Source organism: Schistocerca cancellata, chromosome 1 (assembly GCF_023864275.1).
Source record: "Schistocerca cancellata isolate TAMUIC-IGC-003103 chromosome 1, iqSchCanc2.1, whole genome shotgun sequence".
Lineage (NCBI taxonomy): Eukaryota > Metazoa > Arthropoda > Insecta > Orthoptera > Acrididae > Schistocerca > Schistocerca cancellata.
Window position 1 is genome coordinate 788,643,476 of NC_064626.1, and position 26,289 is coordinate 788,669,764.

The 26,289-nt window shown below is 38.5% G+C and overlaps 1 protein-coding gene across 1 annotated transcript in view; it reads left to right on the forward strand.

Moving 5' to 3' along the window:
* The window catches only part of LOC126187536 (phenylalanine--tRNA ligase beta subunit), a 107,198-nt gene that overhangs the window by 19,634 nt on the left and 61,275 nt on the right, over positions 1-26,289 (forward strand). Inside the window, exons 2-5 of the mRNA XM_049928681.1 lie at positions 5,482-5,537; positions 10,160-10,317; positions 22,619-22,691; positions 22,772-23,038. Coding sequence (XP_049784638.1) covers positions 5,482-5,537; positions 10,160-10,317; positions 22,619-22,691; positions 22,772-23,038 — 554 coding nt within the window. The remainder of the gene's footprint in view (positions 1-5,481; positions 5,538-10,159; positions 10,318-22,618; positions 22,692-22,771; positions 23,039-26,289) is intronic.

A 26,289-nucleotide genomic window follows, 5' to 3' on the forward strand; every position in this document is an offset into this window, starting at 1 on the left:
TCCAACCTGTGGTGTTACCCTCACAGCTTACAGGATTGCTGGCTTTTCTTAAGGGGTGGGCTCCCCTCAGGAGTTGGGTTAGAAGTAGGAATAAGAAAATTGCAAAGACACCCTCGGGCCTCAAAACCTAATACCATTGGGGTTGAAAAAGCAAGAGTTGGCCAAGGGGGGACGACAGGGAAGGAGAAAGAAGGAGTCTGACACAAGTAAGTGGAAGCAATGTCAGGCTCAGCTCGGGTCCCCGCGGACGCCACCCGCGTACTTCTAGCTGAAGTCCCCTGGGGGATGAGCAACAATAGTATCATCAGTAAATCACAGTTTGAATTTCAGAAGAGTTGCTCAACTGAGAATGTGATTTACACATTCACTCAACAAATTTGACTAACATTGAATAACAAAATAACATCAGTCGGTATCTAATCCAACCTATCTAAGGCATATGACTATGTGAATCACAATATTCTCTGAGATAAATTGAGGTTTTATGCAAATGGTGCTTTCGTCAACCAGTGGACTGTGTAGTACCTAACACAAAGAATGCAGAATGTTGTACTTAATAATTCACCCAGTGCAGACTTTTGTATAGGAGGAAATCATGTAAAGATTTCCCCAACGTTCAATCTTAGGCCCCATGTTGTTCCTCATGTACAGAAATGATGTTTCATATAATGTACAACAAACAGAATTATTTCTTTTTGCTTTTTGACAGTAGTATTGTAATCAATCCCAGCATACATACAGCACCAGAAGAAATGATAAACAGTCATTGACACTCTTTCTGCAAATTGTCATACTCTAAATTAAAAAAAACGCACCATATATTCAGTTCTGTACACCTAGAGATTCTACACCAATGATACGTGCAACACATAATGAGGAAATAATAAATAGGTTGGAAACTTCTTAGTTTTTAGGTGTGCATATTGATGAGAATTTGAACGGGAAAAAGTACATTTTGGAACTCCTAAAACAACTCAGTTCAGCCACATTTGCACATAAAATCAATACCAGAAGAAAAAAATGACGTTCATTACTCCATATGAAGATTGTTTTTAGGGAAGGGGTGTACAGTGTTGCATCCAAAGCTTTTGAACTCTTATCCAGTGATATAAAAAGTCTGACAGACAGCAGAGTAAAATTTGAAAACAAACTGAAGAAGTTCCTCCCTTATAACTCCTCCTGTTCTGCAGAAGTAATTCTGTTATTGTATATAGTAAAAAATTATCACACAAATGATCCATAGAACATGAAATTAACTATCTAACCAATTTTGGCCAACATCGGCCATCCTCAGTTAATAAAATACAGGCCGTGCTTCATTCCCAACTCGGCAGAAATTGAGAGGCAGTCTGATTATTTCCAAAACACTTACCTCTGTTTCATCAACATGATTCTGAAATCCTGGGTAATATTAGTTCTCCAGCATAAATTTTTATTCTGCGGTATGGTGCGCACGGTTTTGAAACTTCCTGGCAGCTTAAAGCTGTGTGCCAGACTGAGACTCAAATATAGGATCTTCATCTTTTGCGGGCAAGTGCCCTACTGACTGAGCTATCCAAGAAAGACTTACGGTCTGTCCTAACAACTTTACTTCTGCCAGTACCTCATTCCTACCTTCCAAACTCCACAGAAGTTCTCTTTCATAACTTGTGGGACTAGCACATCTAGAAGAAAGAATACTGTGAAGACATGGCTTAGCCACAGCCTGGAGGATTGTTTCCAGAATGAATTTTCACTGTGCAGAGGGGTGTGCACTGATTGTTTGCAGAATTGCTAGTCCCTCAAGGTATGCAGGAGAATTCTCTGAATTTTGGAAGGTAGGAGATGAGGAGTGAGGGCAGTTTGAGTTGTGTTTGGATACCTCAGTCACTAGAGCAGTTTTCTGTGAGAGGCAAACGTTCCACATTCGAGTCCTGGTCTAGCACAAAGTTTTAATCTGTCAGGAAGTTTCAGTATTAATTCGGATTGATATGTACTTGCGTAATTGTGTAATTGTGCAATTGTGTCCTGTTCATTCCTCCCTTCTTGACCTTGGAACTGAGAGATAACCAATTACGTAATTTTTTCTGTTGTGTTTCAAAGTCATTGCCGATTAACCATTAACCAAGAGCACACAAATATTCATTGTTTAATAGCAATTAATTACTAAAAATAATATCTTATCTTTCTCAGAAACCTTAATATCTGCAAGATAAGTTTGTGAAAAGTTCTTTCATTAAGGTAGTACAAAAGTCCAGTTTTAAAGACATTTGTTGAGTTTATTTTTCTGCTAAAGTGATGGCTCTCCCAGCTTCCTATTATTGCAGTTCGACTTCATTATGCTGTTAGTGAAGCTAGGATTCCATCGTTCTATCCACAAAGATTTTGTATGTTTTCTTTTGGCTCATGTTGAAGCCTTGGTGTTGTGCCAACAAGAATCCTATCACCTTCTGAGATTGATTTGATTCTTTTCTCATAATTTTTTGGTACATCTAAATTTCTGTTCATTTCCCTGTTCTGGCACATTACATCACTTATTTCACAACCCTTGGCAGCCGTATCTGAAAACAAAAACATTGGCTGGGAGAATAGCTTTAAAAAGAAATGTGGTTACCTTTGACACTAATTTCTTATGTACAAAACAGCAATTTTCCCTCTAGATTCTAACACTGTGCAGCATTTGCAGAATAGCAATTCTAGAGTAACAATCCTGACTCCACAGAAGTGGTGAAGCTGCACTTACACACTAAGAATCAAAACTACTCAGGAATGTACTGGTTTTACAATACTAAGAATCAAAAGTACTTATAGCATTTACAGGATTTTACATACTTCTAAGCCAAGAAAAAGACGCAGTATAAAGATGGCTCCAGGAACAAGCTGCAACAGAAAGGGATCACTAAAGTGATGGAACAATATTGCAGTTATAGGTAAAGTTGATGTCCCCTCACTTTTCATCGACTTGAGGATTTAGCTTTTTTTTATGTAGTGATGTCAGGTTGTGTTTGGCCTGCTTGTATCTTGTGCCCCAAGCAATGTATTCAAATTAAGATCAGCAACATTGAAGGGTTCAATGGAATAAAAGTCAGCAGTTTAAGAAACCAATTCTGAAGTCTATATCCCCCTAAATTGACAAAGCAGTTCTGAACCAATGTGTTACTAGCTGCTATTAAATCTTGTCCCAGTAATTCTGTGAAATTGCTGTCCTATCCCCCATGACTAGAAGTTATGCTTCAATAAATTGCTAACAGCTTTATGGATGGGACTCTTCCCTGTACAGCCTATATGCCATGGGCTGGTGTCTCTTATGTTTTGATAGGCTCTCCCAACCTAACAGCTGCCACTCTGCTAACGGTGTTGTCAGATGATGGCACGCTGGAGCTCATTGCCGGATGCTGAGAGGAAGGGTGGCATCCCTCTGAAGTCTCTGCTGCTGTCAGGCCACTCACCTTTTAACAAGCAGTTATCACTGTCAACAGTATACCAGTGCCTTCACAGCAGTTCTGTTGTCATTAGTAGTGATTGACATGTTGTACCCTCCAATCCTTCCCCCTCCAAGGGATATGCTCAATTTGATTAGTTTTATGGCGTATTGTTTCTGTAATATGCTTAACTGTTGCTTGGTTGAGAAAATCATTTACGTTTTGTATGTACAATTTTAGATTAGTATCTACCTTTCCCCTCTTTGTCAGCATCAAATATGACATGTGAAGCAACTCAAATCGCTTGATACGGGCAAGTCTTCAGGGCCAGATTGTATACCGATTAGGTTCCTTTCAGATTACGCTGATACAATAGCTCCCTACTTAGCAAATCATATACAACCGCTCGCTCAGCGATAGATCTGTACCTACAGATTGGAAAATTGCGCAGGTCGCACCAGCGTTTAAGAAGGGTAGTAGGAGTAATCCTTCGAACTACAGACCTATATCATTGACGTTGGTTTGAAGTAGGGTTTTGGAGCATATACTGTATTCAAACATAATGAATCACCTCGAAGGGAACGATCTATTGATACGTAATCAGCATGGCTTCAGAAAATATCGTTCTTGTGCAACGCAGCTAGCTCTTTATTCACACGAAGTAATGGCTGCTATCGACAGGGGATCTCAAGTTGATTCCGTATTTCTAGATTTCCGGAAAGCTTTTGACACCGTTCCTCACAAGCGACTTCTAATCAAGCTGCGGGCCTACAGGGTATCGTCTCAGTTGTGCGACTGGATTCGTGATTTCCTGTCAGGAAGGTCGCAGTTCGTAGTAATATACAGCAAATCATCGAGTAAAACTGAAGTGATATCAGGTGTTCCCCAGGGAAGTGTCCTGGGACCTCTGCTGTTCCTGATCTATATAAATGACCTGGGTGACAATCTGAGCATTTCTTTTAGGTTGTTCGCAGATGATGCTGTAATTTACCGTCTAGTAAGGTCATCCAAAGACCAGTATCAGTTGCAAAGCGATTTAGAAAAGATTGCTGTATGGTGTGGCAGGTGGCAGTTGACGCTAAATAACGAAAACATGAGTTCCAAAAGAAATCCGTTGGAATTCGATTACTCGATAAATTGTACAATTCTCAAGGCTATCAATTCAACTAAGTACCTGGGTGTTAAAATTACGAACAACTTCAGTTGGAAAGACCACATAGATAATATTGTGGGAAAGGCGAGCCAAAGGTTGCGTTTCATTGGCAGGACACTTAGAAGATGCAACAAGTCCACTAAAGAGACAGCTTACACTACACTCATTCGTCCTTTGTTAGAATATTGCTGTGCGGTGTGGGATCCTTACCAGGTGGGATTGACGGAGGACATCGAAAGGGTGCAAAAAAGGGCAGCTCGTTTTGTATTATCACGTAATAGGGGAGAGAGTGTGGCAGATATGATACGCGAGTTGGGATGGAAGTCATTAAAGCAAAGACTTTTTCGTCGCGGCGAGATCTATTTACGAAATTTCAGTCACCAACTTTCTCTTCCGAATGCGAAAATATTTTGTTGAGCCCAACCTACATAGGTAGGAATGATCATCAAAATAAAATAAGAGAAATCAGAGCTCGAACAGAAAGGTTTAGGTGTTCATTTTTCCTGCGTGCTGTTCGGGAGTGGAATGGTTGAGAGATAGTATGATTATGGTTCGATGAACCCTCTGCCAAGCACTTAAATGTGAATTGCAGAGTAATCATGTAGATGTAGATGCAGATGTATGAGCATTTCTTCGTTTCTTTCTGCAATGACAGGCTTTCTGCTCATTGTGGGGGCTGCGTGCCCCTTTTGTGCCTTTGTTCATGATGCCACAGCAACTAAGGCAACCACATTTAGCCCGTTAATGCATTATTGTACATACTTAATTAAAAAAAAAAAAGCACATTTGATCACAAAACATAACTGTAACACTGTTACAATGTCATTGCTGAAGGGATATATGTTCTAAAACTTGTGTAATATGTTGCGTGGCAGAGACAGCCTATTGGTGTATTATTTATTTATTTTCTTTTTTTTTTTTTTTCAGCGGATGAACAGTTTAGTGATTTGTGTTTTGAATTTGGCTTGGAACTTGATGAAGTGGTGAGTGTTATAAACTACTTATTACTTCTAAAGTAGTTTTTATTGGAAGTTTTTTTTGTGATTTTAGACCAGTTGTTCTATTTAAGTTGTGTGTTGAAAAGCTTATCTCACTTCTCTTTATTTACTAGTTTGATATAATTCAAAATATTGTATGAAGTTGGTGTGGTGATAAAGCATGCGGAACATGCTATAAAGATCAGAATAAACTGGAAGACTTTTTTGTAGTACAATAATTTAGACATACAAATCATGTCAAACAGTAATGTATAAAGAAAATCTGTGTGAAAAATTGAAAAATATGAGAACCGAGAGCACTTATGTCAAAGCAACATTAAAAATCTGTCAGATGCACATACACTCTTTACTTTGAGCAAGCATCCTCGTAATGTTACTTTCAAACTTTACTGCAACTTAATATAAATGTTAGAACATGCATATAATTTTTAGAGGTGCGTCATAAGGAGGCAAAATAAAAATTAACAGTTGCTGCATATTTTCCTATGGAGTCTTTAATGGAACAGATTGGCAGAGTGGTTAAACACTAGAACTCAAAACCAAGGTTAGTTGTTCACAAATTTGACTTACTTTAGTATCGGGGAAAAGTGTTAATCAAATGACACATTCCTCACCCCTTGAATGTAATCACTTGTAGGAAATTTCATTTTTGTATCAATTGCCATTTGTGGAGCATCAAGAGTCCAACTCAGCTGGCCACCCTGTACAATGTCCCACTCCTACCCCAGCTAACATAATGACCAAACGTCAAACATGATGCTATGTAGCAATGGTGTGGGATAGAATTTTACTGTGGAAAAAGCTTAGAGGCATTATATTGTAACGATGAAAGTAGAAAACATTACAGTACGAACACATTGTCAAAACTAATGTTTCAATATTTCCAAGCCTTTTGAATAAGTTGATTAAAATTTCGTCTTTACGCCAGCTTATTTTCTGTACAGATAAAAGCCGTTCCTACAGGTTAAGAATGTTATGATGATGTGATGGCTATTGGATGTGTCTAATGTTAATGAATGTTACAGCCAGTCAGCTGGGCACTACTTGTCACTTCACTGGCCCTGCAGTACTTGCCACATACTGAGGTCTTAGCTGCTACACCACGTCGGCAGAGTGCAAATGTCAGACTGATATGTGCTGCTGATATGTGCTGTGAGTTGTTTACAATGCAAGCACAATGTGATATGCACAACAAGTGCAATGTAGGAAAAGTGTATGATGCATAAATAGTGGGAGAAGGATATGAACAAATCTGAGAGTAAACTTTCTGACTGAACATTATACCAAAATTGACCTTTGGCAGTGGGAAATTATTGCCAGTGTAGAGCCATCACAAGATGCTTCTGCCATTATGGAACAAATTGGTTAAAACCGTGTACAAGTATGTAAAAGGCTTAATTCGTATGATATTGTTCCACTAGGCTCCAGGGAGTTTCTTTGAGGGAGCAGGAGTACTGGGAACCATGCATTTTGTGAAGGTTTCAGTCTTGATGAGCACTACATTGAGGCGGATTGATGGGACAACCTGTTGAAGTATGGTGAGTGGTTGGTTAGTGGGTAGGTTTGGGGAAAAGGACCAAACAGTGAGATCATTGGTCCCATCAAATGAGGGAAGAATTGGGAAGGAAATCTTCCGTGCCCTTTCAAAGGAACCATCCCGGCATTTGCATGAAGCGATTTAGGGAAATCATGGAAAACTTAAATCAGGATGGCCGGACACCTGGTTTGAACTGTCATCCTCCCAAATGCAAGTCCAGTGTGCTAACCGGTGTGCCACCTTACTCAGTGGTACATGTGTGAGGATAGATTTGGAAATACATTTTGTAAGAAAGCTTAAGAAGAACTGTTTTTGCAAGAACAAATCTCTGAATGAAGTTCCAAAACAATGGGTACCAGATAGAAAAATGAGGTGCCAAGTATAAGAGTGTAATGGAGCCAGACAAAGTATTGTTAAAGTAGATATGTTAAGGATAACTTATTAGGAGATAAGAGTTGTCCAGTGTCATTTTAGTGTGGAATGAGAATTAGAAGTTGTGTGTGCATAAGCATGCCAAGTAGTGAAATATGTTTAAAATAATGAGGAGAGCATGAGGCCCATGAGAGATGATGTGACATTAAGCAATGTGAGGAGAGATTCCAAGGTGACGAAATCCATAGTGAATGCGTATGTGACATTGTAGAGTGTGTGCCGAAGAGGAATGTAATCCATACACTTTAAGGATAAAAGGCCTAGGAACAGGACATGGGGGCATGGAGAGAGAGAGATGCCAAGGGCACAGGACTTGCAGGACAAAAAATAAAGGCAGGATGTTATGTGTGTCCCAAGAGAACTAATGAACTATTAAGTAAATAGTAAATAAATAGCTTAGCAGCATAAGAGGAAGTCTAGTGATGAGTAAGCATTGTTGGTTAAATTCAGTCTCTTAACCATGTGGTTTAAGCCACCAGACACTCCTTTAGTGAAAACTGGTTCCATAAATGTGATACAACATCCAATGGACTTGGGAATCTCAGGCGTAGGCTGGTTCTAGGTGGGGACCTGGAGAGGGGGGGGGGGGGGCAGATCTTCCCATAGAAGGTGGTAATGGTGCCACTTCTATTTTGTGGGTAAATCTGGGGGAAGATAGTGGTAAAGCATTGCAGCTGACACTGGCAACTGGCAAGCGTGACATGTAGGAATTGCGATTATGGTAACAGGGGTAACAGGGCTGTTTATTCATTGTGAAACAGGCCAAGCATGGCTCTGCAAAACCTGCCAGCACAGTGGTAACATACGGTTTTTGCATGGGTTTCTCCACTGACAGACTTCAGTGGTGGTGTCGAGAACACGACTAGATGTGGCGCAGTAGCATAACAGATGCTCCGCTAGTCAGTATTAATAGCTATCATTTTGTAGCAGATTCATTTACAGCCCACCATTGCTACTAGGATGTGGAGGCTAAGCCTGACAGGGGTTGAAGCCATGGGGAAAGTTTAGGTCTCCGTTGTTGTTATAGCTTCCTGCACTAAATCTCCTTTTCGGACTTGTGCCACTGCATGGCAGGGCTATCCCAGGCCCTCTGCTCATGGGTGCAGAGGGTCGAGACTCAGGCACAGTGGCCATCTTCTTCTGCTTCTGGTGCATGTGCTGTTACGCGTCACGGCATCACCTGCCGGGATGCATGTGTCAACTGTGAGCTGTCTACCTCTGCAAGAATACTGGGCACCTCTTGAGTGCCGATGATGCCGTGTGCTTGTGGCGCAACTCACACAACTGGGTCATGTGCCAGTACTGGGCCAGTACCCATGCCGGGTGCACATTTCGCAGTCAGCTGTCTGACCACTAGCTGTCATCTTGCTGGACCCAAGGTCCTTGCCATGTGCTGAGAGGGGTGTGGTTGTTGCTCTGTGTCATCAGAGTGCAAGTGTCTTAGTGAAACAAAGTGTTTATTTTGATAGCTGTGTTTCTGTGAGCCACTCCCAGCCAGCAACCCTGCCACAACCCCTCACCATCAGCCATCCAGCACCCCGTGGGTTGGCTTTAACATGACTGTATGAACAGTCTATGCATTATACTCAAGTGTGTCAAGTAAGTGGAGACTATCTGGAATACCTCAGGCATTAAAACCTCTCTGAACTTTCTTTGTTTTTTTAATAACCCAGTCTCGAAACTTTTTGGCTGACGAGGTTTACCATCAAGGTCTTTGGTTGGGAATTCACTTCTGCAGAACAATGAACCAGCAGTAAACAAACATCAGCTTTATTATGAGCAGCTTGCAGATATCCAGGCTAAAGAAAACGGTTGAAATTATGAAGCACATGAATAATCTCCCAGCATCATCATCATCAGTGACTGCAATCCAATGGGACATGTAGGTTTCCTGGCCGTACAAATCACTAGCCCACAATAGAACTACCATCCTTTGTTCTTAATCACCAACAGCTAAGGACTGGCCCGCAGTAATAGGCTGTCAGTTCACTGTTGGTTAAGAGAGATCAGCATGTGCAGAAAAGACTCTATAAACCAACTCCCTCGTCTCTTTTGTTCATGCCCATTTCCATTCCTCCTATTAAGGCTGTTGGTGCTTAAAACAGTGGCATCTCTCACTGCATGACCATCAAAATGAGAAATTCCCATTCCAGAAAGGAATAGTTTGAACAGCTTAAAATAAAACCTTTGAAAATGCAATGAAACATGATCTCTCATATTCTATTTTATTTTACAGTATATTACAATATGACACAACATTACACCCACAAGGATGTAATAAACATGCATAAGAATTAAAATATTATGTGATATTTTCTTATTATATTATTTAAAGTGCATTACGTCTGTTTAGAGCTGAGTATGGTATGTATGAGAATATGAAATTTAATGTTACAATTTTGTCTGAAATGATAATGTTGGTAAGACATTTTAAACCTAATTTCACTATTTATCAATAACATACATAGCATTAATTTCTGGTTGGTACTAGGATATGTAAAAATAATGAGCTCTATATTAGTAGAAGCTTGAAAATTTGCTTTCTAAATGTTTTTGTCAGTGGTTGAACTACTGTAAAGCAGAAATAATATTACTTGATGCATTTGATTACAGTTAATATATTCTTCTTTCAATACAGACCACAGAGAAGCAGATGCAGGCAAAGGAACAAGGATTGGAGCATATTGAAACAGCAGCATCAGAAGATGTAATTTATAGGATTGACATACCAGCCAATCGGTATGATCTCCTTTGTTTAGAGGGCCTTGTCACAGGACTTCTTGTTTTTCTAGGAAGGTAGGTTTTTGAGTAAGCTTACATAGTCATCTTATAAATGTGAAGAAAACATTATTAGCATGTGTGACATACATTTTATGATCACTAAACTGTACATTTATGTAATAAAGGAGCTCGTAATTTCCTGTTCATACAACATATCATTTTGAAGGATTGCTAATGATGCACACAGATGAAACTATCGTTACCGAATGTATCACTGCAGTGCAGAAGCTGCAAGGGCTGAAAGGAGATGCTAAATTAGTCTTCCATAATAGATTAGAAGACATTATTATTATGCATTACACAAATTTCCCATGTTTACTAAACCATACATTTATGTAATAAAGAAACTAGTAAGTTCCTGTTCATGCAGCACATGAATTTTCAGAATTGCTAGTGATGCACACAGAAGAAACTATTTTTATTGAATATACCACTACAGTATGAGGCCACAATGGTTAAACCCTTAGCTTACAATGTCATGTGAGAGACGTAGCATGCCGACCTGGCCAAACATCACCTAGACGTATCAGAGACGTGGTACGTTTACCGCATCGAACAAGCCGATGTCATGTGAGAGATGTCATCAGTCAGCCGCACCAAATGTAAACAGAATGTCTCTGACACGTTGCGGAGCTGATTGAGTGCACATGGCATACACGAAGTGTTCTTCGCCGCATTCGGACCTGCCGGCATTACAAAAATACTTTCACAATGTTCCCGATGTGTAGCAAACGTGTTCACAAGGAAAGGGAGATATGTGGTGGCATAGCCAACAATGATTTTGCAGGATATTTTGACAGCGGCAGTGATAGTGGTAGTGACATTTTACCTCCTGTACGAAAACGGTGTAAGCGGTTGGTGATTGAAGATGATACTGATGAAGAAGAGCAAACCTACCAGCAACAATGAGAGTCGTGGATGTGGCAAAAGGAAGACAATGAACTAACAGTCTGGACATATACGGAAATTCCCGGAATAAAGGAAGCAGCTTTACAGCGCATGAGTACAGGCATAAGAGAATTAGACGTTTTCTATGTAATATTTAATAGCACATTTTGGAAAAACATCGTAACTGAGATGAATACATATGCACAAGATGTACTCAACAATGAACAGAAGAGACAAAAAATTGACCAAAAGTGGTCTCCTATTGGCTGTAATGAAATAAAAATATACATTGCACTATGTAGAATCATGGCTGAAGTAAGGAAACCGTCGATTCAGATGTATTGGTCTAGGAGGGCCATTATAGAAACCCCAATATTTAGGAAAATGATGCCATTCAGGAGATTTCTGCACATAAATAGATTTCTGCATCTAGAGAATAACAGTTTAGCCAACAACACAGATAAGCTGTACAAACTAAGGCCAGTCATAGATAAGTTCAATCCAAGATTTAAGGAAGTGTACGCAATGCAAAAGAATATTGCCATTGATGAATCATTAATAAAATTTAAGGGGTGCTTATCCTACAAACAATTTAACCTATCAAAAAGAGCGAGGTTTGGTATTAAAATTTATAGATTGTGTGAGTCAAGTTCAGGATACTGCTATGATTTTAAGATATACAAATGTGATGCTAGTGGTAGTGCCTCTGAAAGTGTAGTTCTAGAACTATCACAGTCGGTATTACACAGAGGGCATACTCTATATTTAGATAACTGATTTTCTTCACCGAAATTTTTCAAAACTCTTCTCACCAATAAAACTAATGTGATTGGAACAGTGTGCTCAGACAGAAAAAATATGCCCAGAGACTTCCTGAAGGCAAAATTAAAGAAGGGAGAATATACAGTGAGGAGTTGTAATGAATATAGGCACTAAAATGGAAAGATAAACGAGGTGTATACATGCTTTCCACAAAACATTCAACAGCAGAAATGATTGCCACAGACACACCTCTCCGCAATGCGTCGTGGAAACTAAAAGGTGTCATCCAATACAATAGAGGCATGATTGGAATTGATCGCCAAGATCAGATGCTTGCGTGCTTCTCTGTGATTAGAAAATATATGAAAGGATACCGCAAGATATTATTTTACCTATTCGATGCTGCTTTATTTAACACGTACATTTTGTATTACAAAATACATTGCGGCAAACGACAGAGCTACGCAGAATATAGGATTCACATTGCAGAATCATTGTTGAAAACTATACCTTTACCGGAATATAATCGGAAGGGACGATTAGCATCCGGCAATATACCATAAAGACTGCACGCACAACATTGGGTACATTTTCCCAAACATATTGATCCAACACCATCAAAAGTAAATCCTGCGAGAGCTTGTGTAGTGTGCAGAAAGCATAAACGATGCAGCGAAACAATGTGGGAATGCAATAAGTGCAGGGTTGCATTACATGTGTCAGATTGATTTGAACGATATCATATAATCAAAGACTATTAAATTAGTGTACATGTCATTGTGAAGATGTTGCGTTTGAAAATATGTTTGCCAATGTACTAATGTAACAGGTCCCAGAATGTTTTGAACAAAATATTATACAGTCTTAGAGCATTGCATTGTTGTGAATATTATTATTAAGATGTATTTCACCAATTTATGTTTACTTATAAAGGGAAATAAAACGTTTGTGAATATATCGTTGCATTCGAGACAATGAGTGTCTCATTTCCAATGGGCAACTAATTGTCGTTATTTATGATACCTGTAGAAATGTTACTTTACTGGTATCTCACACATGTACTTACAAGTCCCGAGGGCATCTGCATGACTTCGGACACCACCAGGCATAGTGCACTGCAGCCTTAGCGTCACCGGGAATCATAAGGCACATCTGTACCTTGCAACCACTTACGGCTCACGCTAACAGAACTTAAATTGTAAGGCAAAGGGTTAAAAGACGCTAAATTTGTCTTCAATAATAGATATGTTTTGTGTCCAATCTCAACATTCCTTCTCCCAAATTTGCAAGTAGATACTTAATTAGCAATCTACAAAGGATATTCGAAAAGTAAGGGCTGTTGATGATGGTTAAATGTTGGAAGTTCAGAATAAAGTTGTTCGAATGCAGTGTCGTCAATTAATTGTTTGGTAAGTGACAGAAATCATTGTTTTGATTCATTAGTCATTTGTTTGTGAATGAAAGCAAACAACAGTGGCTTCAAACTCATTGTTCATATGTCGCAAAGTGCGTACTGTAACTGAGTTTTATTTGTGCAGGAGGATATGCAATTCCTCCTGTTCATCAGGGACAGTACCTAGTTTATTTGGCCTACAGCATTGGGTGAAGGAAATGTTAGACAGTGTTCAGACTGATTAAATTGTGCACGAACTGGGCAGAAAACTGCAGTTTGAACTGGTTTATGAATTTCGTGATGAATGCATCACTATTTACGAAGATGTACAAATCTTGAAATTATGTGAAAAGTGGGAGCTGAAGATAGCTATCAGCCAACCAAAATGCAAGGAATGTCAGGTGTTTAAGCATTTTTGAACTGCTGTCAGCAAGATGGAGATGATCTGTTTTCCCATAGTTGCATGGTTGATGAGACATAGATATTCACTGCAACACAGAATGAAAACAGCAATCAGTGAAGTGCCACCAGTCAACATCACCAAAACAACATAAATTTGAGCAATTTTCTTACTTAAGTTGAGAAATTATAGATGCCATTTCTTGGGACAAAACTGGTGTTTGTTTTGGTTGATTTTTATGAAAAGTGTGTCAACAGTTACATCTGATACGTGCAGTAGAATGCTCACAAGAATGAGACGTGCCATCCAAAATTCCAAGCTAACTTACATGCCAGAGAATTAAAGAATCTAGAAGCTACTGTAAAGTTGTGAAAGAAGTGCCCATGTAACGTTTCAATCAAATCAGATATAAACAGCACTTCAGCTGAAATAACTTCAACTTGTTTCAAAATAAGTTTTATTTCTTTTTTATTTGAATCTAGTCTGATAGGTTGTTGTACAGCGATTTACCACTATGTACAGCAGTTTTTGAAACAGAGAGCCATTCTTGTTGGGGTGACATGAACTTAGTGGCAGGTTCTGGTCCCATGATAGTGCATAATCTGGTACCACGCGCCACAGAATTAAATTCCCCGCCAGACGTTATGGACGTCGAAGATCCTTAGAGGTCTCTGCATCATCGCGCCATAAACAGTGGCGGTGCACACATACTGGCCTGCATATAGTGTGAGGGCGCCACAGTGGAACACATGGTTCCAGCAGCCAATAGCGGCGCCCCCGATAGAGTATTTAAGAGCTGGCCTCTCGCTCTGCCAGAGAGTCTAATTGCTGCATGAGTCTCGATAAGACAGCGTGTTTATCGTACTTTGATCTCGTTAATTGTAGACGTCTTGGAATCGTTTGGTTGTCTCTGTCACTCTGTTGCGTCTTGCGTGTTGTCGTTGTAAGGTCTTTCTCCATCGACGTCATTGTTTTGTGTCCGTCCTTTCCATTCGTTTGTTTGTGCACGGGCCGCTCTCCGTTTGGTCCCACCGCGCTTTCTCGGCCACCCCATGACCGTTCCGGTTGCGGTCGCAACAGGTTCCAACACATAGAGATGTTTTGTCAATAAACATTAGAGGTTCTTAGACATGCTCATTGTGAAAACCATAAAAGAATGGCAGATTAGGCTTTTTATGCAGAAAATAAAACCCAATATAATGTTAACTTCTTTAGTTGAAAATAATTCTGACTGATTTTTTAAAGTTTTATTTATTTATTTATTTTAAATTTGACAGCAGCTCGATTCTGGGAACTGTACACCAAAAGTTCATTCTGTACCTGTAAACTGAAAGTATGCTTGATATAATTATGAAAATCCGCTTCAATTGCACAAACTATCTGGTGTTTACCTAGGTTTCAGCGTGGGTAACCACGCCTTCTTCAGAACAAATATAAAACAGCTTGCCTAAATAGGCATAGTCAAAGGCTAAAATCAACACCTACAGCAACAAGACCCCATGCCTATTTAGGCAAGCTGTTTTATATTTGTTCTGAAGAAGGCATCGCTACCCACGCTGAAACCTAGGTAAACACCAGGTAGTTTGTGCAATCGAGGGAGATTTTTCATAATTATTTCGATACTTACGATTGCTGACGCGCTGCAATGCTGAAAGTTCTATGCTTGATATGTCTGTAATATCATGTCCATATTACAGCTTATGTTCAGCACCCATCTTATGTAGCAAATAATTGACAGTTCATCTGTGAGAATTTAGAGTAGTAATGCTGTGCTGCAGTCAGTGAGCAAGGCAAAGATCAGAAAAATAAAGGTGCAAGTGGGACTACAAATAAATACTGTAATCCTTGTGTTTCACCACTTTGGTCGTATGGGAACTTGCTCTCCACCATATGCTTCTCTTTCATGAATCATTTGAACTTAACAGGGGAAAAAACATACACAAAAATACACATTATTTCTGTCATACAGTTGCTCTTAGCTCTGTTTCATACCTATCCTTTCTCCTCCTTTTTTGACCACTATTCTCTCTCTATTCACCTCACTTTTTATTTAGTCATATCTGTGATTTACAATCAGTAAACAAGATTATTCCAAAGAACTAGGTAGTATGGTACAAGTGGTGCAAGAACTAAATCAGTATCTCAAACAACTTGTTTCTGTTATCAAAGTTGAACACTGTTACTATATGTGTTATGGACCATCTATTATTGGAAGAGAGTACTATGATCTCTTGAGTAAAAGTTTATATTGTTTCTAATAATAGATTAGGTTTACAGATAATGTTATCCTGTTCTTCTTTTGTTGCTCTCTTAGAATTAATTTTTGCAAAGTACAAGGTGCACAGATGTTATTCCCAAACAAAGACACTGCCTGCAGAATAACTGTGAACCAAAGTCTCTGATATATCCGCTTTTTATGAGATGCTATTCCCATAGCACAATATTGTTGGAATTTGAAGGAATGGGAGCAGTCTGTGAGAAATTGAAACTTTTAGTTGGTTTTTGTGGTGAGCTGAAGTTGCGTTGTTGTGGAGTGGTTTGTTTCATCCAGGTTTATGTTTGTCTTACCGTGGGCACCTATTTCAGGAAGTGATCTGCCTCCCTGATGCTGTTCGTAACATTGTTTACCTCAAATACCTTCTTATGGTCGTCATTTCTCGGATTCTTGATGCAAGTTTAGATTCAGCAGTGTATTGTCTAATTTCAAGTTCTGGTGAAACTTTCACATAAATCTCTTCATGTAAATCACAGCCGTGACAACCTATAGGTGATAAATATCAAAATCATGTTTAGCAGCCTTAATTATAAATATCTTAATGAGTTATATTTTATAACTTGTGCATATGTTTCATCATAATCCAGGCCTGCCTTCTGAGCACAAGCTGTGTACTAGCTGTACTCTATAGAGTGTGGCCTTTCAAATCTTTTTTTGTTTTAAATACCTATTTCACATTTGTTGGTTTCTTATCCAAAGATGAAACAGCAGACTTCCATGTGTGGTTCTCTTTGTGCGATTGTAACTCTTCTTGTATTGCTTTCAGCCAGTTTTCAGCATTGTCTGACATCATTGCTTCTTGCACTGAGAAAGGGTTGGTGTCGGATGTCTGTTTAGACTGATAAGCTACAAAATCACATGGCTTCTTTGGCTTTGGTATTCTGAATGACTTTCTTTTTGGCTAAAGTTCTGTGGTTGCTCATAGCATCATTTGCATTATCTGGGCGTGGTTCTTCATTGCAGCTAGTATTCCTCAAAGTACTGCTTGATGTGATAGTGTCAGTTTGGGCTCAGAATCTTCAGCTTCGGTCATTATTTCATTTTGCTTCTTTTCTGTCAGTGGGAGAAACAATTGAGTTGGTTCCTGTGACTTGGTTTCTTCTTTATACTTTTTAGAAGTACCTTTGTGCAAGAAAACATCCCTTGTTTTTATTTTCTATAGGTATTAGGTTCAAATCGTCTGTATGCTTTTTATTCATCGCAGTATCCTATCAATAGTTGTTTTTGTCCCGTTTTTATCGGTTGACTTTCAGAATGTGAACATAGGCCTTGCTTCCAAATATTTTGAGGTGTTGGAGATCTGGTGTTGTGTTTGTCCAAGCTTCTTCTGGCTTCTTGCTTTTTAATGCCTTAGTCAGAGAACTGTTAATTAAATAGACTGCACCAGTGACTGATTCTGCCCAGAATTTATTTGCCAAATTTGCTTTGAAGAGTAAGCATCTCGCTTTTTCTTCTACGGTTGTAACACTCAGTACTCTATTTTGTCCTGGTGTATATGGCACTGTAGTCTGATGTCAGATCCCTACTTGTCTAAAAAAAATTATCAGTTCATCATACACACATTCTGTGTCATTACCTGTGTGTAGAATGCCAATCCTTTATCCATTTTGCCTTTCAGCTAGAGTTTTAAAGCATTGGATCAGCTGTGGTACTTTATTTTAATTTCTGAGAGTATATACAAATATTTTCCTGGAATAATCAGCAATTAAAGTAACAAAGTATCTGGTTCCTTCAATTGACATACCATATTTACCCGAATGTAAGCTGCACTCGAATCTAAGCTGCACCTGAAAAATGAGACTCGAAATCAAGGAAAAAAAATTTATCCTAATCTAAGCCGCTCCTGAAATTTGAGACTCGAAATTCAAGGTGAGAGAAAAGTTTTAGACCGCCCCTCCAAATCGAAACAAAATTGGTCCATTGTAACGTGAAACACAATTGAGGTTGAATGGATGAAGATACAGCTACAGTAGTTTGGTCGAGTCGTAAGCTCAACAGTTAAGCTTTACGAAATAGCCATTGCTATGTGTCAGGCGCTCCATCCGTATTTATACGGGTACCCTTCCTTTTTCACATGCTTCGTCTGGTTTGAATCGATTGCTTATTTTGCTTTGATCTGATAAGTGTCATTCTCTTTGTTATAGGTGTTTACGTCACTCTAAGCTGAAAGTGCATTATTGTACTGTGTCATGCATTGTTTATCGCATTCTGATAACGAGTGTTTACGGTCTGTTGCCACTCACAGCGTGGCTTGCTTAGTGCGCGCTACCGCCGCTTACAATAAAAAAAAGAGAGAAATTCTCATTAGCGAAACAATGGCAAGAAACTGCTATTTTTTGTTTCTTACACTGCCACTTTCTTTGATAATGATCAACAAGAACCAAATAATAGCTGCGTATAGTAGAAGATGTTCTGAACGAGAGTTTAGCAAAAATTTTTCTCTGTTTGAAAATCTTTGCAGACGCCTCTTTAGTACATTACATTCTGCACAGAAATTAGAGTCATCTTAGATTTAAAAATTTAGTCAGTTGCCGTGCTTCATTTATGACTGTAGCACTATACAGCATAAGAATAATACGAATATAAACATGACATGTTATGTATATTCTTACGCATTTGCTGTTGTCTCGGTCTAGTTTCGTAGTTTATTAGGCAGACAGGATTTAAATGAGATAGCAGCAAACACGAAAGAATACATGGCATAATGTTTACATTCTTCTACCTGTTCTTTTAATTTATTTACTGACGCAGAGGTTTTAGCGCCAATATTTAGCTTTGTGCCTGCAAAGCATACCTGTGTTGCGTTGCGCTACGTATATTTGGCGGCAGAAGTTAGTTGTGGCGACACCTACCAACATTTTTCAGAACTTCCGCTTACTTTGCACTCGATTCTAAGCCGCAGGCAGTTTTTTGGAATACAAAAACCGGAAAAAAGTGTGTCTTAGATTCAAATAAATACGGTAGTTTGCATCGGCCCACACAAATCTGAAGAAAGGAAGGAAGATTGGTTTTAACGCGCCGTCGACATCGAGGTCATTAGAAACGGAGCACAAACTCATTGTTTTCAGGGATAAGTAAGGAAATCAGCCATGCTTTTTCAAAGGAACCATCCTGGCATTTGCCTGGTGCGATTTAGGGAAATCACAGAAAACTTAATCTGGATGGCCGAAGGCAGCTTTGAACGGTTGTGCGCCTGACTGTGAGTTCCGTGTGCTAACCACTGCACCACCTCGCTTGGTACACATGTGTACTGAACTAGCTTGAGAATTTCTGTGTCTTTTGAGTCAGATCATGAAAAAGGAAATCTTGTTTGTTTGTCCTCTAAGCAAATAGTACAAGGAATATTAACTGTTCCCTCAAATGAAATTCCGCTAGCCAGGCGTTTGTGAAGTGCATGCATAGCTTCAGAATGCAGATGACCTAGTCCTTCATGCCACAAGTCTGCACTGTTTGAGTGTAATGCTGATTTTCCTTCAAACATTAGATCAGTTGCTTGGTGTAGTCAGTACATACCATTTGCTAAAGACGGACTGGCAACCACATTTTTGGATGTGTCATAAATATGACAGCCTTGTTTATTAGATAAAATTGAATGACCTTTTTCTACTATTTTACTAACAGGTAGTAGATATGTGCTTAGCTGAGGCACACACAGGATATCCTGTCTTTTAATTTTACCTTTCTTGTTGCCTTTGTGAACATCTACAATTGAAAATCCTAAGCCTTTTACAGGAAAGTTATCATTATTTGCTATTACAACTTGCGAGCCTATCACTGTTTCACAATTATTTTTGTCGTATGGATATTTTGACATGTGTGCTGATGTGCCTGAGTCTATATACCATTCTGCTGTGCACCTTTATGTGCAGCTGTGTTTGAAAAGAATGTCTGGTAGCTAGTTGTCTTGGCTGAAGTTTTTGCTTTTGCTGTTTTTGTCAGATGTCCATACTTCTTGCAGTTATAGCATCCTGGACAAGTTTTGAATGGAACATCACTCTTTTTCTTGGTGACTTGAGCAGCACTGCATGTCAATGTTTAAGTGGCATTATCATTTATGTCTTGCAGTAATTTATTTCTTGTGGAATCTTCTGTGATTAGAAAGTTTGAATTTCCTAAACTCACAATCATAGATTTACATTCATCTGGTAGTCCTGCAAGAATACCACACCCAATCCAGTTTTCTTTAACTTCAAAGCACAAGCCATTTAATTTTTTTGACATAGAAATTATCTTTGGCACATAGGAAGAGGCCATAATCTTTGTAGACTTGCTTTAGCTTGTCCCACATGTCTTTAGCTATAGATGTGTCTTGCAAATGAACATATACTGATGGATGGACAGAGCGTATAATTTTGGCTCTTGCTACACAAACTTTGATTACGTCTGATATTTTTCCACTGACTCAATTGCACAATTGTTCGTGTTCTACCCATGATCACATAGCGAACTCCCACGTACTATAGTTTTCACTTCCCGTCAGTTTCTCAATAAGAGGCAGTGAATTTGTATTTACAGAACTCATTGCATTAGAAGTTATGTGGTTTCATATTCCTGCTCGCTGCTGCTAATTTCTGCTATCCAATGTTCTGGTATTTATTTTTTAATATTACGATGAATTATATAGTCTGGGCCCATATTATGTTAACAGAGTAATTGCTGATGGTATCTGATTGGAATTATAAGATTTATTGTACACATTAACATGTTAAACACAGTTACATGAACTATTGTATTATACAGCACACAGAATAAAGAATAACAATGTTCCTAGTAACGCAAAAGATATATATGCAAACAAGGCTATAGATTCCAAATTCTCACAATTTCCAACTGGAATGGGTCAAGGGCTGAGAGAGCAAGCTTGCATTCTATAGCAACTAGCTACAACATTATGTAACCATTTTTTAAAGAACTCTTTTGTATTTAACATTTCTCATATGCCATAATAATATCGAGTGAACAGATATCTCATTTACTGTATGTTCCTAGCCAGTCTAGACATAAGTCACTGAATGACAGATATTTAGTTAGTTAATTAGTAAGTGATTACATAAAATAGCTTTATTTGTTCTGAGTTTAGGGCTTAATCATCAAGCGTCTTCTTCTCTGGAGTCCACAGCATCCTCAAAGTGCAACTGGAATAGTAAAGTGTAAATGACTTAACCATCCCAAGTAAAGACACTTGCTCATCGTCACATCCTGTGGATGCATTATACTTACATTTCATCCTTCTCATCTGGACTTGAATCCAAAAATGAGCAGACAGTGGGTCATTCTTCCCATACTGCTACTTAAAATCATGTTTTTCCATGAACATCCTTCGTTGGTATAGCTGAAAGATGTGAGACATATTGCTATATTAAATAACAATATATACCACTACAATTAGTAATGCACTCCCGTTGAGGATTCCCTTCTGGCATACAGTCAACCATTGAAGTTGATCATATTCTGCTTAGCAATGTGTTTTAAAGTGAAACTTCCTGGCAGATTAAAACTGTGTGCTGGACCGAGACTCAAACTAGGGACCTTTGCCTTTCGCGGGCAAGTGCTCTACCAGCTGAGCTACCCAAGCCCGACTCACGCCCTGTCCTCACAGCTTTACTTCTGCCGATACCTCGTCTCCTACCTTCCAAACTTTACAGAAGCTCTCGTGTGATGGTAGAGCACTTGCCCACGAAAGGCAACGGTTCCGAGTTTGAGTCTTGGTCCGGCACATAGTTTTAATCTGCCAGGAAGTTTCATATCAGCGCACACTCAGCTGCAGAGTGAAAAATCTCATTCTGATTTAAAGTTGATAGTCAAGCTTTCTTCCAAGCACAGTTTGACAAGACCATTCATGTTGTGCACAGACAACTGGTTGGTTGTAATGCTCACTTACAATAATGTCATGTGGTTATTGATATAAATTTGGTATATTGGTCTGACAGATGACATTGCTGTTGATTTTACCAGTGAAAACTTTTATGAGCCACTTACTCAAACTGGAAAGGGTGCAACTGTGGTTAGCTCATGAACATGGGGTTTAAACTTGACAGAAATTGTGAAGAAACTGTAACATGTGATGATGAATTAATGCGATGGTGCCACAGAGGAGAAGGAACAAAAGAAAATCTATAATGAGTTCAATGTTGTTCATATTATCTCCTCATGTCCTCACAGCCTTAGTACTAGATGTTGTGGCTAATTAACTCTGTGATGTAGCCAATAAATAAATTTAATAATATGTTTATTTTGTTGTCTTGTTAGGCTGTCAGTTCTGGGTGTCTGAAGTATTTCCGTTATAATGGAAGGACCTTGGAAAGTCTCCTACATTTGCAACTGTAGCATTCTTAATGTCAGTGTACCTTTACACAAAGGCCACCTTTCAAATAATCAAATGATTGGTTACAACCTGTAATAGGGTTAAAAGAATTACCCGACTGTTGTTGAGAGGGTCCCGTGGACTCATGCCAAAAATTTTTACTATCATACTTTTAGTTTATATCGTGGCTGTCTACAAATGAGTGCTCATCTTGTGTGTTGGACATCTCTTTTTATTGTACTTGTTGTTGATAACACCAGCACTTTTCATACAAACGTATGTGTGTTGTTTTAGAAAGCCATTGCCGAGGTATAGAGCAGTGAAACCAGAAGGATCCAGTGTTCAGAAGATTATCATAAAACCTGATGTGAGTACATTAATTTACTTGTATATTTCTAGTTTACATTATGAATATTTTAATTTTTGTTAGGTTTTTGTTTGTTGCAGACAGGACTGATACGGCCTTACGTAGTTGCTGCTGTACTAAGAAATGTAACTTTCAATAAAAACAGATATGAAAGCTTTATTGACCTACAAGACAAACTTCATCAAAACATATGTAGGAAACGTTCCTTGGTGGCAATTGGTACTCATGATCTAGATTCTGTTGAAGGTCCATTCATTTATGATGCTAGGCCACCAGCAGACATCAAATTCAAGCCTCTTAATCAGACCAAAGAATATACTGGTCATGAAATAATGGAACTTTATTCAGTAAGTAAATGTTTATTCTTATCTTTGAATAGTTGTTCACTTCTCACCGACATCATTTGCTGAATAATTCTAAATCAGCAAAGTTAAATATATATTGATAAACATTTTCTCATATATAGGTTAAAGTTACAGAAAATGAATCATGATAATCCTTATCTTTCACACATAAAAACAGTAAATTCTGAAAGGTCATTCATTTGTTTGTGTCATTAAGCATTATGTCTACATCCTTTGTTGGATGCTTGTATTTTTAACTGCAAATTGTTACCACTTCATACAAATAACAGGATTCAGTTTATATAACACTTAGCTTTTGTGACAGATCTTTTCTTCAGAAGAAACCTATGTCCATATCACTCTTACCAGTCCCAGCAATACCTCCACGTTGAGAGCTGCTATCCATCCCATGCCATAAAGTCACTCCCATACAGCCTAGCCATCCATGGACACAGCATTTGCAGGGGAAGTCAGCCTCATTCCCAGTACACCAAAGATCGTATTGAGGTCTTTAAATGGGCCCAATGAATGGATCCAAAGCTTTCATTCAGACTATTATGGATCAGTCTCATGTTGAAAGAAGGAATAAGACAGAAAGCAGAAATATTAAATTTTGCATTTAAACATGTATTGAAACACAAGGATTCTGCCATTCCAATATTTGAGTGCTGCACAGACTCAAAAATTAGAGTTAGTGTCATAAACACCCTCACTATTGAAACACAAACAGGGCTCCTCAGCATGAATAAAGCACAATATCTGACAGGATGCCATTTAGATTTTGTGCTGGATATGTTGTGAATTAGCCTGTTTTCTAGCCTATGTTTATTGAGAGTATCCTGTATAGGGAATAGTTCTTTGTGACAGGAAAACACTACAAGCTGCTCTTGCTTAAAAAAAGGGTAAAAGAATGAATGCACAAAATAATACAGACCAGTGCCACTTACATCCTTCTGTGGCAGGATCTTAGAGCATATTCTAAGCTCAAACATTATGACATTCCTTTAGGAAAATAATCTTCTCTCAAAGAATTGCTGTGGATTCAGGAAGAACCATTCATGTGGAATACATCTTGTATTATGCGTACACAGTCTTTTGCAAACAGTGAGACAGGTGAACAGATAGATTTTATCTTCCTGCGTTTTCGAAAGGCATTGAGCACTGTTGCAAATTGTCAACTAGTAATCAGCATACAATTGTACATACTTACTTTGTAGATATCTGATTGGCTTGATTAGTTTTTGATTAATAGAACCCAATATGTCGTACTCCACAGGGAAGATTCAGCAGAACTGAAATTAACATTTAGTGTGCTCCAAGGAAGAATAATAGGACCTCTAATGATTGCAGTATACATACATGATTAATCAGGTAGGATCAACAGTACTAGCAGATTGTTCACTGATGATGCTGTTGTCTGCAGGAAAGTACTGCAGTTGGACATCCAGAAACAAATGCAGTAAGATTTGAACAAAATTTTCCTGGTAGCTCTCTTTAAGTGTGGGTGAATGCAATAATACCTATGACAGAGAGAGAAAGAATCTGATAGTGTATGATAACAAATTTAGAGCTTGTGACATCATGTAATCCAAGAATTGCTATGAATTTGGATGAATATTTAAAATCACTATTGGGGGAGACCCGGAAAACATAGATTTATTGGAAGAGTTTAGGGACCCTCAGGGTATGTAGGCTGATAACCCATACAAAAAAAAAAAAAAAAAAAAAAAAAAAAATCACATAAACTAAAAGTAGAAATAACCATTTGAGTCTTAAGCTTATAACCTTTGGCCTGAAAAGGAATGTAAGAATAGTGAGAGAGATGGAAAGTTTAAGACAAGTCAAAAAACGAGGTCAAGAACTAATGATTGGATATATTGAAATTAAGTGAAATAAGGTATGTAGAATCTGGGGAGATTCAAACACATGTGCTTCAGTATGTAGGACAGTCAGTGAAGATGCAGTGCACAAAAATGATAAAAACTGCAAAAGTAGTTTACTGGAGTGGAAACAAAATATCCCTACAATTCAATGTTATGCACCTACTAAAGTGGCTGAAGGGGCATTAAAAGATGCATTTTAAACAAGGCTAAAGGGAGTCCTCTTACAAACTAATTGCAAAGGCATAACGCTTTTAATGAGAGACTTGAGTGTAAAAGTAGGTTCAGAACATGAAGGACTTGAACACAATCAAGGGTGTCCACAGCTTTGGAAACAAATGTAAATTGTGAACTGTTGGTAGATGTATATACTGAACATGACCTAGTCATTAAAGACACATTGTTTCCACATCGTAACTGTTGTAAGAGAACCTGGAGGTCACCATGTCATATTACTGTAAATCAAATAGATCACATGGCCATAAACCAACACTCTCTGTTAAATGTGAGAACTAAGAGAGAAGTGTACGTTGGCACTAGTGTTTGTGGAGTTCAGATTGAAGATAGTGGCAAGTAGAATCAAGCTCAATTACAGGAGCAATAAAAGTGTATGTGGGAAGGTTAGAAGAGCAACACATCAAAATTAAGATTTGCCTTTGAACTACAAAACAGATTTCAGCTCCTCTCTGAAGAAAACTTTATGCAGAAAGGAAATGAAACAAGTTGGCAAAGACTTGCAGAGAGTTATCTGAATGTTGGAAAGAACATCCTAGGATTTAAGACACATCAAAGGAAAGAATGGATTTGTGATGATACGTGGACCAGAATTAATGGCAGGAAAGAACTAAAACAAAAGTTAAATCTTTGTAAGACAAGAGCACGGAAGATCTAAATGCATAAAGAATACATAGAGGCAAACAAAAGAACAAAAATAGGGATACGGAGAGATAAAAGAAAATGGATAGATGAGCACACACATTTAGCAGAAGAGGCAGCAAGACTGGGGAATATAAAAGAGCTAACAGTTATTGCTAAACACCTTTGCAATGAAGAGCTTCAGTCGTGAAGCACCAGTAAAGATTAAGGATGGGGGTGATGATTATGACTTAACAGGCACAGCTGAAAATGTGGAGGAGTGTTTCAGGAAGCTGTTAAATCTTGATGACGATCAAGAGGAACAGTTGGGAGATGTTTCAAAGGAAGCCTAAGCTGATCAAGATGTGAATCTGCAGTGTCCTATAGTGATGAAATTATAATTGCTTTAAGCCCAAAAAATGCAAACGCTCCATGTCTAGATGACACAGCACTGGAACTCTTAAAAGTCAATATAAAAATTAGTGCTAAAATGCTCCACTACTTGTTGAAGCATATCTG